General features: G+C 49.4%; 1 protein-coding gene across 3 annotated transcripts; it reads right to left on the minus strand.

The window, feature by feature from the left end:
- Positions 1-216: 216 nt before the first annotated feature.
- On the minus strand, positions 217-20,054 carry JMJD8 (jumonji domain containing 8). Of its 3 annotated transcripts, none has more exons than XM_020812475.3 (9): positions 19,763-20,054; positions 19,303-19,395; positions 18,005-18,053; positions 16,960-17,056; positions 16,779-16,847; positions 9,183-9,302; positions 4,752-4,819; positions 3,952-4,086; positions 217-2,759 (listed from the first exon to the last, which is right to left on the minus strand). In XM_020812475.3, exons 1-9 carry the CDS (start codon positions 19,861-19,863, stop codon positions 2,679-2,681), a joined length of 813 nt encoding a protein of 270 aa, XP_020668134.3. In that variant the 5' UTR covers positions 19,864-20,054; the 3' UTR covers positions 217-2,678. The 3 variants fall into 3 exon arrangements, with proteins under 3 accessions (XP_020668134.3, XP_072838639.2, XP_078237618.1); XM_072982538.2 differs by having other exon boundaries at positions 1,259-2,759; positions 4,686-4,819; XM_078381492.1 differs by lacking the exons at positions 217-2,759; positions 3,952-4,086; positions 4,752-4,819 and adding an exon at positions 8,845-9,104.
- Between the last annotated feature and the right edge of the window lie 1,494 nt (positions 20,055-21,548).

The following is a 21,548-nucleotide window of genomic DNA, read 5'->3' on the forward strand; positions in this document are numbered from 1 at the left end:
CCAGCCTGGCAACATTTCAGCAATCTTAGAAGCGTGTATATAGGCCCCTGGAAAGAAGTACTTCACGCTGCAACATTTTGTTGCAACCCCTGTTATTACCCCACACTGCTCAGACTTGTGTGGGAAAGTGCAAGTATCCATTTGATCTCAGACAACACAAACATTTGCCACCTCCCATGGGGACGGTTTGGTTGCATGACCCACTTAACCACAGTGCAGGCTTTGCAAAAACACGTTTAATCCAAAAAAATCAGACACAAGAGTAACTAAAACAATACCAGCACCTTTGCAATTGTAAGAAGGAAACATTGTGCTGGGTGAGTCAGGATCTGGTTTCCAGGTCCTTTTAAGAAATTGGTCCCTTAGGCTTGCCACCCCTTCTCTCCAGAACACTCACCGAAGCAGGAGAGAACAACAGTCTTAATCTGGAGGATGGAGATAGCGGCGGCGGGGTGTGTGTGTTTCATTTTCTCCCCTCCCCAGAGCTGCTCTTCACAGACCGCAGGATCTGCCCCGTAGCAAACAGTAGCCTTGATAAGAGCTGTAAAGCTTTGCCCCAGCAGAGGTGGATGCGATAGGAAAGCACAACTTACATTTCTGCTCCTCAAGAAGATAATTAATTGACTCGAACAGGTCCTGTCAGAAAAGTTGGTCATCCTTGATGCAAACATTCACAACATCCTGCCTTAATTACAGGCGAGGGCATGTAAACAAGCAACTTAATTCCACCCAAAAGCCGATTTTCAATTAGCTCATCAACATATTTTCCAAAGAAATAAAGACATTTCCATTCCCAGTAAGAAAGAATATAATTTTGAAACCGAGGATGCGTTTACTGGCCTAAGACAGGCGATAATGTATGTTTATTCACTTCTCTGTGGAAATACTTCTTTGGAGGAAAAAGTGATGTTATGGATGAATTTTTTTTTTTTTTTTGGAGGGAGGACGGATGGTTGATCTGTTTGTGTGCCTTTGGTTACCTACCCTGGAATACTTTTCTGTGGGTTCTGCAGTTCCCAACCTGGAGTCACCCAGGTGTTCTCGGACTGCAATTCCCAGAAGCCTTCACCCCCCCCCCCCCGCTGTGCTGCCCGGGGTTTCTGGGAGTTGAACTCAAAGAACACCTGGGCAACCCAAGGTTGGGAACCACTGCACTAGATGCTGGATGTAAACCTTCGGCATTACTAAGCATCTGAAAAAACAGGCAGGGCAGAGTGAGGAGAATCAGGGAAAGCCTTCAAACATGTTTTAGGGGTGTCATGGGGGAAAGGGTTAAATACAATTCCTTCTATAAATCACAATGGCCCTTCTGTTAAAAAAAAAATAAAAGAAGCAGCGCCTTTTGTACAGTTGACACACATTGTGGTTGGTCCCAAAGCTGGGCAAAGTGCAGTGGAATTAAAAGATTACATCTTCTAAATCTAGGCACTAAATTATCTGGGAAACTTGCATTGAAGCAGACTTTTAGGCCGCTTCCCAAATCTCCATCACAAGAGGGTTGTGGTGCTGTGGTCACTTTGGCAGGGCCCTGGAATGCTGCAGTGATGGTGAAAGCAAAGAAAGTGCGAAAGGAGGCCGGAGGTCCATTTTTGGACTTAACTAAGGCGGTCAAAGTTGACCTTTTTGGACTACAACTCCCAGAATCGACAAGTTAAAGCAGCCTTTGGCGATACTCACCAGGAGATTCTGGCAGTTTCAGGTCAGGAATTTTTGGAAATCATAGCCCCCTCCCCCCCAAAAAAAGGTACAAAGTTTTGCCCAGCCCTGCCAAGTTGCTGCTTGAAGTAGGCTGTTGGAGGGGGACACAATGAAAAGAATAAGCTACCAGTAGCTGACTGCATCAGATGCCAAGAGGCATCTCTCAGAATGACTGTACAGTAGGACCTCTGTACCCACAGGAGATTGGTTCCAAGCTCCCCATGGATGCTGAAAACTTCAGATAATGGCGAACGCTATACACAGCATGTAAAAAAAACCCCACAGAAATATATATTTCATTGTGTATTACCAGAGCTGGCCACTAGAGGGAGAAAGAGACCATGCTATGTATTGTTCAACAAGAATACCTGGCATGGTCTCTGGCTCCCTCTAATGGCCAGGTCTGGTAAATACACTGAAAATACATATTTCTCCTTTTTTTTTCTATCAATATTTTCAGACTGCAGATAAATGAAACCCGTGAATGTGAGGATTCTATTGTATGTACGGTAGTTCAAACAGGAGGTGCCAGTCCAGTTCCACATGGCCCTCTGATACATGCATGGAAGGACTCTGGGACTGGAAATCCAAAACATCTGGAGGATGTGATTCTGTGATACAAGCTGGGCAAGGTTGAAAGGTGTTCAGCATGTGGAAACAGTGCAGCTTTGGGATCTGTTCCTTAAGGAGGAACCGATCTATCTTAAGTGATCCTGAATCTTGCTTAAGAAAAGCTCCTGATGTACCTCTAGGCTGAATCAATCAAGGTCCCTTTTAAATTCCAGCAAGTGCCAAAGAAGTCTCACAAAATCTGGCCAGTTGGTCCCTCAGGAGATCACCTGAGCTTTCTCTCCCTGTCCTTCTTGGAGCCTGGCCTGTCGAGGATGCCTGTCTGTAGCAAAGACATCCGGTTTCTTCAGACACAAGCCCCAGGGGAAAACAAGCAGGTATCCCAGGGAGGAAAGCTCACCCAGATCGGTTTAGCCCAGGAAGGTGGAGATGAAAACACTGGTGTCCAAATTGAGGGTTGCGTGCCACCAGCGATCGGGGAAATAAAGGACCTAAGGAACAAGAAAAAGAGCAAAAAGGTAGGTAAAAAACCCTACAGTTTGACTTGTGCACTGATCAAATCTTACCTTGTCACCTACTCTTTCCCTGGGCGGAGTGACCAAATTTTGGCTGCAGCCCAACACACTTGCGTAGGAATCAGTAACCTTGACCGGATCAGCCTGTTGGGTTTCCTCCAAGGGCCTTGTCGTGTATGCAAGTGAAGGACAGGTGGAGGCAACTGGACGGTCCTGAGGGGCAAGGCTGTGTAATGCCTCCACAGCGCTGCGCCATCCACGTCCGCGATTGGGCACACCCATCCGGTGTTCTGCCTGTTCCTGCTACTGCCCCTCTCCCAGCTGATCAGGTTATTAGAAGGTCTGTCCATCAATAGATTCCTACCCGACAAGCATCTTTTGCAGACGCGAACTACAGCAACTTGGCATGTTATTAAGTTGTATTTTCTCTTTCTGGTTGTTTTAGCATTATAACAACTATGGCGTTAATAGTAATTTAAAAAGAGAGGGCGGTGGAATGGTTATTTCACCATGATTTACTCAAGAGTGACTTATCTGGATTATCCCAAACTCCTTGCTAGTTTTGCCATCGCGACAGCTCCTTATTTATCTTGCAGAGTTTAATTCTTTGCTAATGGGAGACAGGCTACGATGCCAGGCAGAGTGCAAAGGATGTCTGTCTTCCGCCTGCCCAGGGAATCCAAACTCAGTGATCTCCTTAGCTTTGGGTATTTTCCTAAGCATGATTGGAATTTGGCACCTCGGACATCCGCCACGCTTCTCATTTGTAAAAACCATGTTCCTAGTCCTCGTCATTGCATAAAATAAGCTGGGGAAAATGCATATACTCTGCCCTGCAGTGCAGGGATGTACAGCCAGTGAGCCAACTGAGAAACAAAGACCACTGTGTATTTTTTAAGAGTTTGAATTCTGCAGCCCGAGCCGCTGGCTAGGGAGCAGTTGCAGACAAAGGAGTCCCTCTTTCCCTTACGTAGGACTTAGTGAGTCTCACAAAAAGTAGGGCAGGCCAATGAGAAGTTGCATCAGCCAAACTGGGGGCAGAAACCAGGGAAGAGAGGCAACCCCAGACGGTCAAGGCAGGACTGCTGTGTTGGCTTTCCATCGGAGAGGCAAAACAGACACAGGAGCCCCAGCGTGGCCCGGAACTGGCCTCGGAACGGCAGCTCACCTCTCCCGGGCGAATGGTGCATTCCAGGGGCCTCTCCCAGGGCGGCAGGAAAGGGTAGGTATCCAGCAACCAGGAGAGAGTGGTTCTGTTGGGATGGAAGTCCGGCGTCTTCTCCGGGGGATACAGAAACCAGCGCTGTGGGCCGAGAAAGGAAGAGGAGCTAGAGATGAGAAACTTCGAGGTCTTTATTATTATTTTTTAACAACGTAAGCCACCTTCGATCCTTTTTTTAAGGAGAAAGGCGGGGTAAAAATATTTTGAAGAAACGAAATATGTAAACATGTTGCTCTGTCCTGCATCTAAATGTGCGCCTTGAATGCCGCCCTCCCGTGCATCCGAAGAAGTGAGCCGTCATCCAGAAAAATCCCAGGCTCTGAATTTTTAAAGGTCACACAAGACTCGTTTCCACCCCTTCAAATGGTGAAACTGTTTGCAAGGAGTTAAGTGTTGTCCCTGAAGCCATGTAGCTCAGGGTGCAACAGAAAAATCTATGCTGACTTTAATCATCATCATCACCATCATCTTAGAACTGCAAGGCTGGAAGAGACCCTAGGCGTTGTGATTCGCAATGTGCTACCAACCGTTCCGCCATTTGAGTTACGTTCACAAGAGGATTTTGGCCACAGTGTGACTGGCCCCGGGTGGATAAAAACCAACGTCGTCTTAAGAATCAAAGTGATTTGAATCCAACAATCAATGTTTATAATTTAAATCTGGACTTAAATCAAACCCACCCTGGATTGGGCTGTAGAGAGAAATGAAAGGAGTGGAGCGATTGTCGTTCCTTGTGGAACGCTCACCTTCCTGCCAAAGATCACCTCGGAGTAACCAGGGCCGTGCCAGTGGAAGGGCACCCCGGAGCCGGATCCTGCATGGAATCAAAAGAGAGACAGAAAGAGGAAGGAAGAGAAAGAGCCTTAGGTAGTGCACGGTCCCTTCCGAAAAGCTAGGAGGGGCATCTAGGGAATCTATCATCGATGGCCAAACAAGTACCCTTCTCTTCCAAAATTCTTATTCCACCTTTTGAGGATCAACAGGTCCCGATGTCCTGCGTGCGCATGTTGAGGAAGGGGGTGCCAGAGGTAGCCCTTGGGGACAGGATTCAGATACCTGGGCCATCCCTGCTTTGCTTTTTAAATGAACAAGTTCCTAGCCCTCAAAGATGTAAGGGAAAAAAAACTAACGCTTGAACACAGGCCTTGTTCACTGAAACGTCAGGCAACCAAAGAACAGCTGAAGATCTCCAGACCTCAGAGGGAGCTGCAACATCCATGTAGATCCCGAATAATTTAGGCACGTGAACATTATTATATATTTCTGTGATGTGCATGGAATGTTTCAATTGCACCCTGTCAGAAAGGTTAAAGCATTAAGTTCAGCCAGCCTTCCACTCTAACCCTGGTGCTGTTGAATGCCAGGTCTGTATCGAATAAGCCCCAGGTGATTCAAGACCTTATCCTGGAAGAGAATGCAGACCTGGCATGCATAACCGAGACGTGGCTCAATGGGGAGGGTGGTCCCCCCCTGGCTCTCATCTGCCCGCCCGGTTATGATGTCCAGCACCAGGGTAGACTGGAAGGACGGGGAGGGGGAGTAGCCATTGTCTATAAATCCAACTTGGAGGTTACCAGGCGCTCCTCGGTGGTAAGGCCGGGTCTAGAGGCACTCCACGTGTCGATAGGGGCCAGGGATGGAATTGGGATTTTGCTGGGCTACCGTGCTCCCTGCGGCCCAGCCACTTCCCTTCCGGAGCTGGCTGACTTTGTCTCCGCGGCATTGTTGGGATCCCCGAGGCTTCTGGTCTTGGGCGATTTCAATGTGCATGCGGAGGCAGAGGTTACTGGGCCAGCTCTTGAGTTCTTGGAAACCATGGCTTCCTTGAACATGTCCCAACATGTCAACGGCCCCACCCACGTGGGTGGCCATACGCTAGACCTGGTTTTTTCCTCCAATTGGGGCGAGAGTGGTCTGATGGTGACGGACCTTGTGTCTATCCCCTTGTCATGGTCAGATCACCACCTGATAAAATCTAACCTCACAGTGGCTCTCTCCCCCCGCAGGGAGCAGGGGCCTATTTCTATGGTCCGCCCTCGAAGACTACTGGATCCGATCGGTTTCCAGGAGGCCATGAGAGGGATTACGGCTGACCTGGCTAGCGCTCCTGTTGACGTCCTGGTGGACAGCTGGTCCATCGCTGCCACCCGGGCAGTCGACACGATCGCGCCCAAACGCCCTCTCCGGCGCAGAACTCGTCCGGCGCCCTGGTTCAACCTGGAGCTCCGGGCGATGAAGCGAATTAGGAGAAGGCTAGAGCGTAGATGGAGGAAGAACCCGACGGACAACAACTGGATAGCTGTCAAGGTCGCAACTAACCTTTACCTGAATAAGGTGAAGGCTGCATGTAGATCATTCTTCGCTAACCGGATAAGCGAAGCGTCCAACCAGCAGGCGGAGCTTTTCCGTATAGTGCGCGACCTATCCGGAGTTGGTCCGGGTGATGGGCCTCCCCCTAGTTTTTCACCTGACCAATTTGCGGCATTTTTTAAATCTAAAGTGGAGGCCATCCGCCGGGAGCTCTCTCCTTTTTTAAATGCAGTGAATCGAGCTGAGATGTCCAGCGCTCCGTCTTGCCCGGTTATTTTCGACTCTTTCCAGCCAGTAACGCCTGATTCTGTGGCCAGGGTGCTTGACCGCTGTCGGGCCACCACCTCCTCCTTGGACCCTTGCCCGGCCTGGCTAATCAAAGCAGCCAGGCCGAAAACAACTGAATGGGCCACAGCAATAATAAATGGGTCTTTCCTTGAGGGCAGATTCCCATCTGCCCTCAAGGAGACACTCATTAGGCCCATACGAAAGAAATCTAGTTTGGCGGCGGACGAAATTGGCAATTACAGGCCCGTCGCCAATATTTCTTTCATGAGCAAAGTGGTGGAGAGGGTGGTGGCAGACCAGCTTCAGGCACTCCTGGATGAAACAGATGCCCTGGATCCATTCCAGTCGGGCTTCAGGCCGCGCCACGGGACAGAGACGGCATTGGTCGCCCTGTATGATGACCTTCTGAGGGAGGCCGACAGGGGCAAAACGTCTCTGCTGGTCCTCCTCGATATTTCGGCGGCCTTTGATACCGTCGACCACGGTATCCTCCTGGGGAGGCTCTCCGAGTTGGGAATCGGTGGCCTGGCGTTAGCCTGGCTCCGTTCCTTCTTGGAGGACCGTCCCCAGAGAGTTCAGCTTGGGGAGAGTGTCTCGGCCCCGTGGAACTCCAACTGTGGGGTTCCACAGGGGTCGATTATCTCCCCAATGCTATTTAACATCTATATGAGGCCACTAGCGGGGGTCATCAGGGGGTGTGGAGCGCTGTGTCATCAGTATGCTGATGACACCCAGCTCTACATCTCCTTTTTACCAACAGCAGGTGATGCCGTCCTGTCCCTTCAACGCTGCCTGGGGACTGTACTGGAATGGATGCAGGAAAATGGCCTGCGGCTGAACCCGGACAAGACGGAAGTCCTGAGGGTGGGCCCCCCCGTGGTTGGTGGCTTGGTTGGCTCTCTCTCGTTTGGGAGGGCCACCCTGGCTCCGGTGAGTGGGGTCCGCAGCTTGGGCATACATTTGGACCCGACGCTCACCATGGAAACACAGGTGGCGTCGGTTGTCCGCTCCGCCTTTTTCCACCTTTGGCGGATTGCCCGGCTGCGGCCCTATCTTGACTCGGGGGCGCTCACCACCTTAGTACACGCGCTCGTAATCTCAAGATTAGATCACTGCAACGCGCTCTACGTGGGGCTACCTTTGAGGCTGATACGGAAACTCCAGATGGTGCAGAATGCAGCAGCCAGACTCCTTACCGGAGGGAGAAAATTCCATCACATTTCTCCTACCCTGGCTAGACTGCATTGGCTGCCCATTCGTTTCCGTATTGACTTCAAAGTTTTAATGCTCACTTATAAGGCCCTAAACGGTTTGGGACCTCGATACTTGGCGGAACGCCTTCACCCACCAAGCTCTACCCGGACCACCCGCGCGACCCAGGAGGTGAGGCTGAGGAGCCTGACGCCGAGGGAGGCCCGGAGGGAGAAGACACGAAACCAGGCCTTCTCGGCGGTGGCTCCTCGCCTTTGGAACAATCTCCCTCCTGAGATTCGCGCAGCCCCTACGCTGGGTACATTCAAAACTCAACTGAAAACATGGCTGTATGTCAAGGCCTTCCCTCCTGCCAGCACCTAATCTAACTTAATTTATTTTTCTCTCCTTTATCTATTTATTATTTGCAATTATCTATGATTTTTGTCATTTTCTGTTAATTGATTTTTAATTTATTTTATTATAATTGTATATATGTTCTTGTTAGCCGCTCAGAGTGGTATAGATTTACCAGATGAGCGGGATATAAATCAAATAAATAAATAAATAAATAAATAAATAAGATTCTTCCTGCTGTAGAAGTTGTTTTTGTACAAATCGGGCTGGGGTGGATTTGGGCAAAGTTACTTTTTTAAAAACAAAACAAAACGGGAACTGTGCTTGGAGCTGTACTTTATCTGGGGTACAGCTCCAAGCATGACTTATAGGTCACCTTTCTGCCCATAAAGGGACCCAAGGCAGCTCACGACAGATAAAATTAGAAAACAAGCAAGGGCCTTGAAATTCTGCATAAATATCACACTAAAAAACAATTCAACATATATTTAGATATAAAACCAAGATTAAAAACCATTTTAAAGCATTTGAGCCATCAAGAGTGGTGGCCTAGCCATGAGATAGGTGGGATCTCTCTCTCTCTCTCTCTCTCTCTCTCTCTCTCTCTCTCACTCACTCACACAAACAAACACACACAAATCTGTAAGTTAAAAACCAGCATTCTGGAAACCATTTGCTGCTTAAAAACCTGCCCAAAGAGAAATGTTCAAAAAAAGTAATTTTCAGTTTAAACATCCATTTGGGAAGCTTTCCTCGACACATTTGCAAAAAACATCCCAGCAGTGCCCAGGTGGGCTCTGAGATTCAGGAGCCTGCAATCTAAAAAGAGTCGCATTTCCATGTTCTGGCACACACACAGTTAACAGGCACATGGTCAGACTCATCTTTCGTTGGTGTGTTGCGAGTTCGGAAGAGCGGTGGTATTTCCAGCTTCTGGCAGGAGAGAAAAAGAGCTAGAGAAGGCATCCAAAGACAATCGCTCCTTCCCTCTCACCCATAAAAAAGATCCGCTCGATAGATGGGTTACTGACCAGCAATCCCGAAACTATATGCTCCAGTGGTACCCGGGATCTGGAACGGCGGAGGTCTGTATTTCTGGAAGAGCGGGCCCCACTCGGTGAAGTTATTGTCCCCAAAGAAGTAGAGGGTTTCTGTGGAGTAAGAAGAAAAGAGAGCTAAGCCTTCTGTGACACGGAGTAATACCCTGAAGCAGGATGGGACCCCTTTTCTGGGAAAGGAGAGGCTGCCCTGCGGCCTCCCGGGGACGGGCAGCAACCCAACTAGCTCCTGTGTGGTGGCCATTGGTCAGGAGCCTCCAGGCACCACATAAAACAGAGTTTGGTCTTTGCTCCAGGAAGCACCCCAGCTGCCAAAAGCAGATTCTGCAGCCAGAGGGGAATCTCGGCCCCCATCTCATCCAGCTACTAGGTACTGCTCTACTCCCTTGACTTCCCCTGTTTTTTTTAACGTAGTGGTTAACGTAGTGGGCTAAATCTGTCATCCTGCTCATTTGACACAAACCAGAGGTCCAGGAGCCACATGTGTGGATCCTCGGACAGCCGCATTGGGCCCCCCGGGAACCTCAAGTTCAGAATCTTTCCATTACAATTTTTTTTAATTCAAAAAGCTCCCTGAGGACCTCCAGTGGCCAAAAAATATATATTTTAAAGTAGTTTTGAAATTCACAGGGTTGGGCGGTCCCGTCTGTTACATAACAGCACTGATGTTACCTGTCTGTCATGGGTTTGGAGGGAAAGTTCCATCCTATGGGGAGTGGAAGGCGGGACATCAGGAGGAGGGGCTGTACTGTATAAATATGTGATGCCTGTGTGGTGAAGAGAGATGCTGAGACAGACTGTGAGACACTGGGTTGTGACGAAGCAGCAGCTGGGAAGAAGAAGCTGTTGTGGGAGTCTGGGTGTCTGACAGGGTACTACTGTGTGTCAGAGTACCAACCTGATAAGTTCAGGTGTCTGTGGGTTAGCCAGAACTGATGGGTTCAGGGTCTGTGCTTTAAGTTAAAGGGTCTAGGTGAACCAAACTGTATGCTTGTGTGTGTGAGAATAAGCCACGTTACTTTATTTTATTCACCTGATTGTTTTATTTACCCTGTTTGTATTTAAAATAAACCTTATTCTTTTGTTGTTTAAAAATCCATCCCTGGTCTGTGTGACTTATTATAGGGAATGGTTGGTGGCAGCTTAGTGTAACTGTGTGACATATCCCAGTAGGTCTGGGTTTGTCACATTGATTGGTGTCCAGCGTGTGGGATACGACTGGTCCAGTTGTCCAGTGGTCCAGCAAAGCCTTGGCAGGTGTGCCCAGAGCAAGGGGGGTCCAGTCAGGGACAGTCTGAGGCGCGTAGGTAATCTTCTAGGTGTACCTCACGGGGAGGTGCACTAGTAGAAGAACGTGCCAACTGGGGAGACTTAGATTAAGGTGCTCTGAGGCAGCCTGATTTTGGCGGGAAAACGCTGAGGCAAAACTGCGTAGCAACAGTGAGCTAGCTTGCCAGCTGAGAGGCCCAGCAGAGGGGGGTAGGCTCTGACTCGATACTGTTGCAAATTTAGTGCTGAAGAACAGCAGCAATCTCTAGGAGAGCTGGTTCTGAGGCAAGAAGGAAAAAAGTGGTCGTTTTATTTTGAGGCTTGACTTTTTAAAGCAGCCTGTTCTGAGGGGGGATTATGCCCTTGACTCGAAGTCAAGTAACAGACATGGGTGAAGTGAAAGACCCCCAGATTGACCAAGGTTCTGAGGATGAATTTGGCTCAGTGCAAGGTGACAGCACAGGAGAGCAGGACCCAGAACTCAGAAAATTACTCCTAGCCCAACAGCATGAACTGAGGGTGAGGGAAATGGAGGAAAGGGAAAGAGAGAAACAGCGGCAATTTGAATTAGAGAGAGAGAGAGAAAGAATGGAAATGGAGAGGGAGAGAGAGAGAATTGCTCTGGAAAAAGAAAGAATGGCGTTTGAATTAAGAAAACTGGAAATGATGAACCAGAACAATAATAATAATAGGGATTCTGAGGGAGGCCAACTGTCTAAGGCTGACCTGAAGAAATTCCCTGTGTACCACAAGGGAGATTGTCCTGAGGTGTTCTTTTCCTTAGTGGAAAGAGCGTTTGTGGACTTCTCAGTGAGGGAAACTGAGAAGATGACCATCATGCGATCTTTAATCAGTGGTAGCCTGGCTGAGGTTTATGCCGAGATGCCTGAGGAACGGATGAAAGATTTCGCAGAGTTTAAAAAACTGGTGTTTGCAAGACATGGGATAAATGCAGAGCAGCTGAGACAAAGGTTCAGGTCCCTCACCAAGAAGCCAGAACAGACTTTTACCCAAGTGGGGGCCCAATTGGTGAGGCTGCTTGAGAAATGGCTGTCGCAGGAGGGAACAGAGACCTATGAACAGCTTAAAGACTTGATAGCCCTGGAACAGTTCTATTCAGTTCTGCATGGGGAATTGAAATTCCAGGTGAGGGAAAGGAAACCAAAATCTGTGGCACAAGCCGCAGAGATCGCGGATTTTATCTCCCAAATAAGAAAGCCCTTGGGTGAGGGGAAATCTGTAGGTAAACCCAAAGAAACCTACAGCAAGTACTCTCAGGGACCAGGGAAAAGCCAGCAAGGGGGAGGGGCCCATGGTGAAGGGAAGCCCTCAGGCATGAAACCAAGCCCTCAGAATTTGGAGGGAAAACCGAAACAAGAGGAGAGAGAATCCAAATACACTAGAAAATGCTATTTCTGTCAGGGAAAGGGTCATCTGATCTCAGAGTGTGAGAAATTAAAGCAGCTAAAAGGAATGGTGCCTCAGAATTCTAGTGGGACCAAGCCAAAAGCTGTGTTCTGTGTCCAGAAAGAGCAAAGCTCATTGTCACAGAGGGAGCCTGTTGCCATGACTACTCAGTCTGGAACAGCTACCTCTGCTGATCAGGCTGAGGAAAATGGTCCTCTTGGGGAGGTAAAGCGCTGCTTGCTGGTAAAAACAGATTCTCAGTTGTTTGAAACAGCAGGGGTGGACGTAGGAATACTTGACCGTCAGTATAGGGGGCTGCGGGACACTTGTTCCCAGGTAACCCTGTGCCATCCAGATATCATCCCTAGGGAGTTTATAATCCCAAATGAGAGCATGAAGGTAGCAGGGATTGAGGGGCAGGTAATCTCTCTGCCAGTAGCAGAGGTACCTGTCAACTTTCAAGGCTGGAGGGGAGATTGGCGGCTAGCGATTTCATCGACTCTGCCAGCAGCCGTGCTCGTGGGAAATGACCTGGCTGAACATGTGAAACGGGTGCTAGTGATTACACGCTCACAAGCCACCACAGGGACAGTTCAGGGGGGTAATGATGAGCCAGAGACGGAAGCAGGTGGGGGAAGTTCAGAAGCTGTGGTGGAAACCTTAACCACAGACAGCAGATTTGGACAGGAGCAAAAGGCAGACGCCACTCTCCAAAAGTGTTTTGAACAGGTGACTGACGCCCAGCTAACACCTGAAACCCCAGTGAGATTTCTGGAGAAAAAGGGGATTTTATATAGAGAAACCCTGAGGAACATCTCAAAAGGGGGAGATGGGATCAGAAGTCAACTGGTGGTACCTGAAAAGTATCGCCCCATGATCTTACAAAGGGGGCACTCTGACATGTTTGCTGCACACTTAGGGGTCAACAAAACACAGCAGAGAATCACACAGAATTTCTACTGGCCTGACATAGGGAAGCAGATCAGGGAGTTCTGTAAACAATGCGATGTGTGTCAAAGGCAGGGGAATAACCGCGACAGGACCAAAGCAAAGCTGTGCCCTTTGCCTGTGATTGACACTCCGTTCAAATGCATAGGGGTGGATATTGTGGGACCTTTGCCCAAGGCCACAAAGAGGGGGAACAGGTTCATTCTAACAATTGTGGACCATGCCACAAGGTATCCTGAAGCCATACCCTTGACTAACATTGAAACTAACACAGTGGCCGATGCTTTGGTGGGGTATATGTCCAGGATGGGATTTGCCTCAGAGATAATCACAGATTTGGGCGCATCGTTCACATCAAAGCTCATGAAACGCTTATGGCAGATCTGTGGAATTAAGCACAAGGAAACCACTGCTTATCATCCTGAAAGCAATGGGTTAACTGAGAAGTTCAATGGGACTCTAATGCGCATGATTAGGGCTTACTTGGCAGAGAATCCAAACAATTGGGACCAGAAGCTGCAATCCCTTTTGTTTGCTTATCGATCAGTGCCACAAGCCAGTACCGGGTTCAGTCCATTCGAACTTTTATTTGGGAGAAGGGTGAAAGGGCCCCTTGATTTGATAAAACAAAATTGGGAGCAGATCACCCAGGATGACCCACAAGACGTTGTGACATACATAGACACCTTGATGAATGACCTAAAGCGAAATCTAGAGCTGGCAGCAGAAAACCTGCAAGCGCAGAAGGTCAAACAGAAAACATGGTATGACCGCAAAGCTAGAGAGAGGCACTTTGACCCAGGGGAGGAGGTGCTTTGGCTTAGGCCCTGCAGAGAGAATAAACTGCAGCTCAAATGGGCAGGACCATATAGGGTCATTTCCAAGATGTCAGACCTGAACTACCTAATAGAGCAGGAGGAGAACCAGGCAAGGAGGGTGGTTCATGTGAATGCCCTAAAACCCTACTACAGAGGGGAACAGAGGGTTTTATTCGCGATAAAAGCAGCTGAGAGTGAGGAAGCTGAATTACCCTTCTGGGAGGGTAGAGGGGAAGTAAAATACAACCCAGAGGAGGTAAAGATCAGTCCTGCACTCACCCAAGACCAGCAGCAAGAACTAAAAATGCTGCTTAGTAAATATCAACAGGTGTTTTCTAACAAGCCGGGGATAGTGAAGGGAGTGATGCATCGGATCCACACAGGGGATGCACCCCCGCAGGCAGTATCCCCATACCGAGTAACGGGACCCTATAGGGACAAGGTGCGGAAGGAGCTGGACGAAATGCTGAGGGAGAACATAATCGTCCCCTCTTCTAGTCCTTGGTCCTCTCCGATAGTCCTTGTGGACAAGCCTGATGGGAGCATTAGGTTTTGTGTTGATTACAGGAAGTTAAACCGTGTAACCACTCCTGATGCCTACCCAATGCCCAGGCTAGACAACCTGATTGAAACCATAGGGGGTTGTCGGTTCATCTCATCATTGGACCTGGTAAAGGGATATTGGCAATTAAGAATTGATCCCAGGGATCAAGAAAAAACTGCCTTTTGCAGCCCTTTTGGTCTCTATGAGTTTCGAGTCCTGAGCTTTGGTCTCAGAAATGCACCAGCCACATTCCAAAGGCTGATGGACCAGACCTTGGCAGGGCTCAGTGACTTTACAGTGGCCTACATTGACGACATAGGGATCTTCAGTAATACCTGGGAAGATCACCTGATACACCTAGAGTTAGTGCTGCAGAGGTTAAGTGCAGCAGGGCTAACAGTAAAGGCCAGCAAGTGTCAGCTGGGTAGCCCAGAAATAAAATACTTGGGTCACATGATAGGGGGAGGAATGATAAAACCCCTGGAGGCCAAAATAGAAGCTGTTCGTGATTGGCCTAGACCCAACACCAAGAAAAAAGTCAAATCATTTCTTGGGTTGGTGGGCTACTACAGAAAGTTCATCCCGAGGTTTAGCGAGATTGCGGCTCCGCTGACCGATCTGACGAGGAAGAAGACTGATGACCGCATCCCGTGGACCAGCGACTGTGAGGCGGCGTTCCAGAGGTTGAAGGAGGCGTTAATCAACTATCCTGTCCTGCGTGCTCCAGACTTCGACCGGGAGTTCATCATCTACACCGATGCGTCTAACAGCGGGGTAGGAGCAGTTCTGTGCCAAGAGGATGAGAATGGTGACCAGCATCCAGTGTCCTACCTGAGTAGGAAACTTCAAAAAGGTGAGAGACATTTGGCAACCGTGGAGAAGGAGTGTTTGGCCATAGTCTACGCGATCCAGAAGGCCAAGCCTTACATCTGGGGAAGACATTTTGTTCTGTGTACTGACCATTCACCATTGCAATGGTTAAAGACAATGAAAACCCACAATAGCAAACTTATGAGGTGGGCTTTGAACTTACAGGACTATGACTTTGAAGTGAAGGTGGTCAGAGGGTCAGTGAACTGTGTTGCTGACGCCTTATCAAGAAGACCTGAAGACTGAAGACGGCGAAAGAACATGGACTATATGTATATAATGAAGACAAAAAGTTAAAATGTACCTGGTTTTGAATTTGGTTGGTATTAATAAAGGTAAATGGATGTAATGTAGATGGTAAATGTTTAAATGCCTATTTGCTATGGTTTAACTTAGAATGTAAGTATATGTAAGTATTATATGGTATGTATAAATGTTGTTGTGTATTTTATGCAGGTTGTTTTTTTTGGGAAAAAGCACCTTAGCTTTCCCCCTACAAAACAACTTTTAAAGAGGGGAGGTGTTACATAACAGCACTGATGTTACCTGTCTGTCATGGGTTTGGAGGGAAAGTTCCATCCTATGGGGAGTGGAAGGCGGGACATCAGGAGGAGGGGCTGTACTGTATAAATATGTGATGCCTGTGTGGTGAAGAGAGATGCTGAGACAGACTGTGAGACACTGGGTTGTGACGAAGCAGCAGCTGGGAAGAAGAAGCTGTTGTGGGAGTCTGGGTGTCTGACAGGGTACTACTGTGTGTCAGAGTACCAACCTGATAAGTTCAGGTGTCTGTGGGTTAGCCAGAACTGATGGGTTCAGGGTCTGTGCTTTAAGTTAAAGGGTCTAGGTGAACCAAACTGTATGCTTGTGTGTGTGAGAATAAGCCACGTTACTTTATTTTATTCACCTGATTGTTTTATTTACCCTGTTTGTATTTAAAATAAACCTTATTCTTTTGTTGTTTAAAAATCCATCCCTGGTCTGTGTGACTTATTATAGGGAATGGTTGGTGGCAGCTTAGTGTAACTGTGTGACATATCCCAGTAGGTCTGGGTTTGTCACACCGTCGTGCTGAGGTCCCTGAAAACTTGGCAACGTTAGGCCCCACGCAACCCGAGAGGGCGCAAAGAGAGAGTGCTGGAGAGTGGTCCTATGTGATTCAGATAGGCGGGATATAAATTAAATAAATAAATAAAATAAAATTTGTAATTTTTAATGATCTTAGAAAAGTAGAATCCTAGAATAACAGGAACCTATAAGGCCATCGCGTCCAACCCTCTGCTCAAGGCAGGAATCCCAATCCAAGGAGATCAGACAGGTGGTCCCATTTTCTCTTGAAGGCCTCCAGCGTTGGAACGCTCCCCACCTCCCTCTGAGGTCATGGGTTCCATTGTTGTACTGCTCTAACAGTTAAGAAGTTTTTCCTGTATCACTCAACCCAGGCTTCTGATGGCCACCCTTGAGATTTTCCACTTCACAACCCCGTGGAGATATCAGGAAGGGCTGGGCTCACAAGGGGCCCCGAAGATGGAGCCCTGCTATTATCTCAGAGGTGAAGATGGCTAAGCCTGGCTGGTGGGCAAGGGGTAGGAAAGGAAGACCGCGCGGCGGATACGGCCCTTCTCAGGCTCCCTCCAAGCCGGGCAGTGGCTAAGCCAGCCAGCGAGCAGGGATGAAAGGAAGGAAACGCCGTTCCGGGGAGCAGGTACTCACCGCTTCCTAAAGAGGTTTGGTCTTGTGGCTCCAGGAACTGGTCCACGTAATCTTGGAAAGCCAGGTCGACTGGAACAAGGGAACGACAAGGGGTGAGGAGGGCAGAGAAGGACAAGCCCCACTCCTGCCACCAGGTTGACCATCTGGTAGGGGATCTTGGCCACCCGCCCCACCTCCTTACCTTTGTGATACGAGTAGGTGTTGGCGGTGCTGAGACGGACCAGCCGGTCCCCGTACCTGGCCAAGAGCTTCTCTTTGGTACACTGGGCCTGGAACTCCTGCAAAGACAGAAGAAGATGCCAACATGGGAGGGGGAGATGTGGCCACCCAGAGGCTGTGGGACTACATTTCCCATGAGCCCTTGCTGGCGTGGCCCACGGCAATGGGAAAGGAAGTCCAACAGTGTCCGGAGGGCTATGCATCCCCTGTCCCAGAGGCAGACAAACATTCTAAACCCAGATGGCCCGGAATCTCGCGCTTTGGATACGAGATAAGATGCGCTCTCCGAATTCCATGTGCAAAACATGGACAGACCGCTGAGCTCTCGTCACTCATGGGCTGGGGAAAATAGCAAGAGACAGATTTTCCCCTACATAATATTCTTTTTCAGCATTTAGCTGGTCACGACTGTAGGCTCTCCTCTTGGGCTTCCAGATGTGGTCACCCCACCCACCCACCCATCCGCTTGGCTGGCTGAAGGACGATGGGAGCTGCGTTCGAGGCTGGGTACGGATCCACTCTTGGGCAACAGGGTTCTGAACTGGGCAGCCCTTTTTGTTTCCCAATCCAGGAAGGAAACAACTGAGCGTCTGGCCCTGTTGTTCCAAGACAGATTTTAGTTATTCATTCATTCAAGGATATTTAGAAATTGCCCAGATTTGCTTGAGCTGGAGAATGTCAGAGTGTCGCACAGCAATAATAAAACATATAACACAGGCAACGTACAAAATTAAAATGCAGTAATTTACATAAAAGGTAGACTGGACAACCCAAGGAAAGATTGGGAAAAAAAGATAATTTTGCAACGTATGTCTAACAAGTGGGAGCATTTCGAATGCCAGGGATTACAGTACGCTGGAGTTTTTTCTGCTGGCATGCTTTGTTATGGGTATGGAATTAAAGTGGGGGGAGGACAGATTGGGCAACATATGACCTTTCCCGAGACTCTCAGCCGAGGCTTTAAAAGAGGAGAGTTAGACCCACATCTATGGCAGAGAGCCACTCACCGAGTTGTCTGTGATTCCCTGGAGTATAACTGGCCGAGAGAAGGCATACCTAGAAAAAGAAAGCGAAGACAGCCTCACCAGCTATTCTGCAGCTCTGTCTGCCCCTGGGCTTCCCTTAGCCTCCTGGGGCTGCAGACAGCAGCATCCAGCCAGAGATATTTAATTCTTGGGGGTCCAAACGGAATAGGCTGGACATTTATTTCCATGCTGGGGGGATGTTGGTCTTTGGGGACACCCTTAGGCACGGCACGCAACCCCCCCATTGTCGCGCCTCCCCCCCAGTCGGGTCACTTTCATGACCTTCTCAAGACACAAAAGCTTCTCTTGGTCTGGAGAAGGACAAGCAAATCCATTCTGGGCCCCAAGAACCAACGAGAGGTTTTCTCCCAGAAATGGCCCTGCCCTCTTGCTCATCCCTGGAAGAACATCAAGGGAAGACCTCCTTCCTCTTCTCCTCCTTCTTCCTCCCAAACCGATGCTTTCCAGAAATCCATCCATGACCTTTGATGTCCTATGTGGACATTGTGCTTTTCTCCACCTTCATCCCACCTACAACCCCAGAAGGCAGATCAGATGGAGAGGCAAAGCAAGAAGACTACAGCAAAACTGGGGACTCTCTCCCTTTTGCATAAATGTGAGATAAATAAATAACCCTGGGCGAATACGACGCTTTCATGATCATAATTCCATGAACATGGGAGAACACTTATTTATTACTTCTGGTGGTGTGGGGGGGGAGGATTTCTATGACATGTCACATTTTCCCCCACTACCCATGTTTTTGCTTATGGGTGGGGTTGAACATGTTTATGAGTCCTTTGGAGAGAAAACATGTTTGAACTGGCTTATGAGTTCAAAGAAGACAGGAGGGCCTGGCGTGCTTTGGTCAATGGGGTCACGAAGAGTCGGACTAAACAACGACAACGGGTTCAAATGTAGGTTGCAGAGAAAATGTGACATGTCACAGAAATCCTCCGCCTCCTTATAACCCACCACCAACTCATGTTTTGCGTGGGTCAAGTGGACAACTCTCTGCCCCAAGAAAACTTACAATCTGAAATTTGATACTGGGAAAGAGGAGGGAAGGGAAGCGGAGGGAAAGGGAACTGAAGGACTGAATTAATAATTTCACATCCAGAGGCCAAAATCCTACTGCCAGCCTAACTCAAATGGTGTAACGTTTGGTGGCAAACTGGTGCAGGTTATGGAGTCGGCGTGGAGGTTAATCTTTCTGCAAGAATGTTGGCCCAGCATGCTCCCGGCTGTACCGAAGGCTGGGTCCTCTCGCCGCCACTTACTGCTGAATGAACTGGGAGTAGGTGAGACGGGCATCTCGTCGCTCCACCGTGCAGAAGTCTTCTTCCGTCAGGGCCACCTGCCTGCTTGTCAGCCTAAAGCAGAGAAAGGAAAAGCAAAAGGGAGGCAGGGCTTCAAACAGGGAGACCCCCCCCCCCGAGGTTATTGGCTTGCTCGGTTTTTGTTGTTTCGGGGGGAAGGCAGGCAGGCTGGCCAAGAAAAAGGGGAGCTTTTATGGCCTCCTTCCAAGGGCGGCTCTTCTCCCCCCCCCCCGGTGGTTTGTCCAGCAAAAGGCCCATTTGCACAACGAGGATGGCTGTCCAGGGACTGCCGCTCCCATCATCCCCACCCTTGATGGCCGTCCATGGCCAGGGCAGGTGGGGATGGCGGTTTAGTCTCCCCCCCCCTCCACCGGCCTTCCCCTCCGCGCTGCCTTGATTTCCCCCGGGGATGCCAACTTACCAGCCTCCGTCTGTTTGCAGCAGTGCTGCTAAATCCCAAGGCAGCAGCAGCAGGAGGAAGAAGAGCACCGACCATGGCAACAGCAAGTGCCCGGGACCCATTCTGGCGTCAGGATCGTCTGCATCTGTCGGGCGCGCAGGTCATGGGGAAGAAGGGCAAAGAAAAGGCTCACCAGGAAGGGAAAGGAAGGCCAGGAAGAAAGGACGGGCTTCTGAAAGGGGGAACCGTTCTCAAGCGGAACCAAGGCGCCAGGCGGGGGTACAACACGGTGCTGCCGGCACAGCGACACCCCTTGGACCGCCTGCCTTCCTTCCTTCCTTCCTATAGCCTTCTTCCCAGTCCTGCTGGGACGCTCTAGCAATCAGAGTCAGAGGGCAGAAACCATAGAGCTCCCCCCGCCAGAGGTGGCCGGATCGTCCGCTCAAAGACGTGCGGAGAGGATTCCCGGCGGGCGGCAGGTCGTGCGCGGCTTTTGGCGCGGCCACCGGCAGGGGGCAGGCGAGAGCGCGCACTTGGGGGGAAGTGCGGACTAGTGGTGGAAGGCGAAATACTGCACCTGCCCCACGTGGGAGGAAGGATTATAAATCCTAATAAAATAAAATAAAAATAAAATAAAATAAAATAAAATGGAGAAGGAGGGAAAGAGGAAGACCTGACCTGAGATGGATTGATGCAAGAAAAGAAGCCCCAGGGTTCCCTTTGCAAGAGCTGAGCCAGGTTTCTAGTGACAGGGACCCTTTGGAGGGGCTCTCTCCCCCCCACCCCCAAATTCATCTCTTGCCCTAACTTGGAACAAAACTTGATGGTCCTTCACAGGAACAAAGCCACCGAGGCTGGAATCTGGGTAGGCTAGGTCTGGCCATGGAGGCTCATCGGGGCCTCCAGAGATCCAGCCCTCCCACCCCCATTGACTTAACAAATTTAAGGCCCTTCCCCATTGATAACTAAGTTCTGCTTTCTCTGAAAAGCAGAATGTGAGAAGGGGCAATACCTTGATGGCATCACCTTTCCATCTTTGGGCTATGCAGAGAAGAAAGGTTCAGCTTTGGAAAATATTAATTTTTGCTTCTTCTTTTTTTGAAAAAAAATGTTTTTCATCCTACATGGGACACAGAATGTGCTGCAACACCCTATTTTGCACAGCCACTAAAGAGGCACAGGGTCCTTGTTTTCCTTCTGTGCTAGGAAGGAGGGAGGGAAGGCAGGCAGGCATGACGAGGCATCCTCTCTCTTTGGCTCAAGATTCCTTACAGGTTTGGCTGTTTTTACGAGAGATGCACTCGGAGTCCTACGAATTTAAGGACTTGTGTCTCCGCTGGAATATTTGTGTCCTGAAAATGCACTACTGTTTATAGATTTATGACTTGCAGGGATACGCTGGTGAGAAAAAGACAGGCGGGGAAAAGCAGAGGGATGGGTTCGAAGACGTCTTAAGGCCAACGCTGCAGCCAAACTCTGGAAGCTCTGGCGTCCTGGTCTGACTTCCCAGACTGGCTCCAAGAGGTGCGATTTCTCCCATCTGGGGTAACCCCCTTGCCGATACGGGTTGCACGGCCATTGTGTTCACAATGGCCAGTTTCTTGCCCCTTTCTCTGGAGAAACCAACCCAGCTCGCCTGGGGAGACCCAACCCATTCGCCAAGGCTGCCCCTCTACCTTCCTAAGGTTGTGTTTCACCTGCTGAGCCCTCGGGGGCCCTGAGGTCACCCCCATAGAAAGACAGCAAGCAAGGACTTCGTGCAGGGCGGCCTTCGCTTGTTCGAGGGAGACCTTTCCTCCCGTTTTGC

This window comes from Pogona vitticeps, chromosome 13 (genome assembly GCF_051106095.1).
Source record: "Pogona vitticeps strain Pit_001003342236 chromosome 13, PviZW2.1, whole genome shotgun sequence".
Taxonomy (NCBI): Eukaryota; Metazoa; Chordata; class Lepidosauria; order Squamata; family Agamidae; genus Pogona; species Pogona vitticeps.

Coding starts and splice junctions, on each gene's coding strand:
- JMJD8 (XM_072982538.2), bottom strand. CDS start 19,863: ATGGGTCCCGGGCACTTGCTGTTGCCATGGTCGGTGCTCTTCTTCCTC. Junction 18,054..19,302: donor TACTCCCAGTTCATTCAGCA/GTAAGTGGCGGC, acceptor TTCTTTTTCTAG/GTATGCCTTCTCTCGGCCAG. Junction 2,760..3,951: donor GCACCATTCGCCCGGGAGAG/GTGAGCTGCCGT, acceptor CTTGTTCCTTAG/GTCCTTTATTTCCCCGATCG.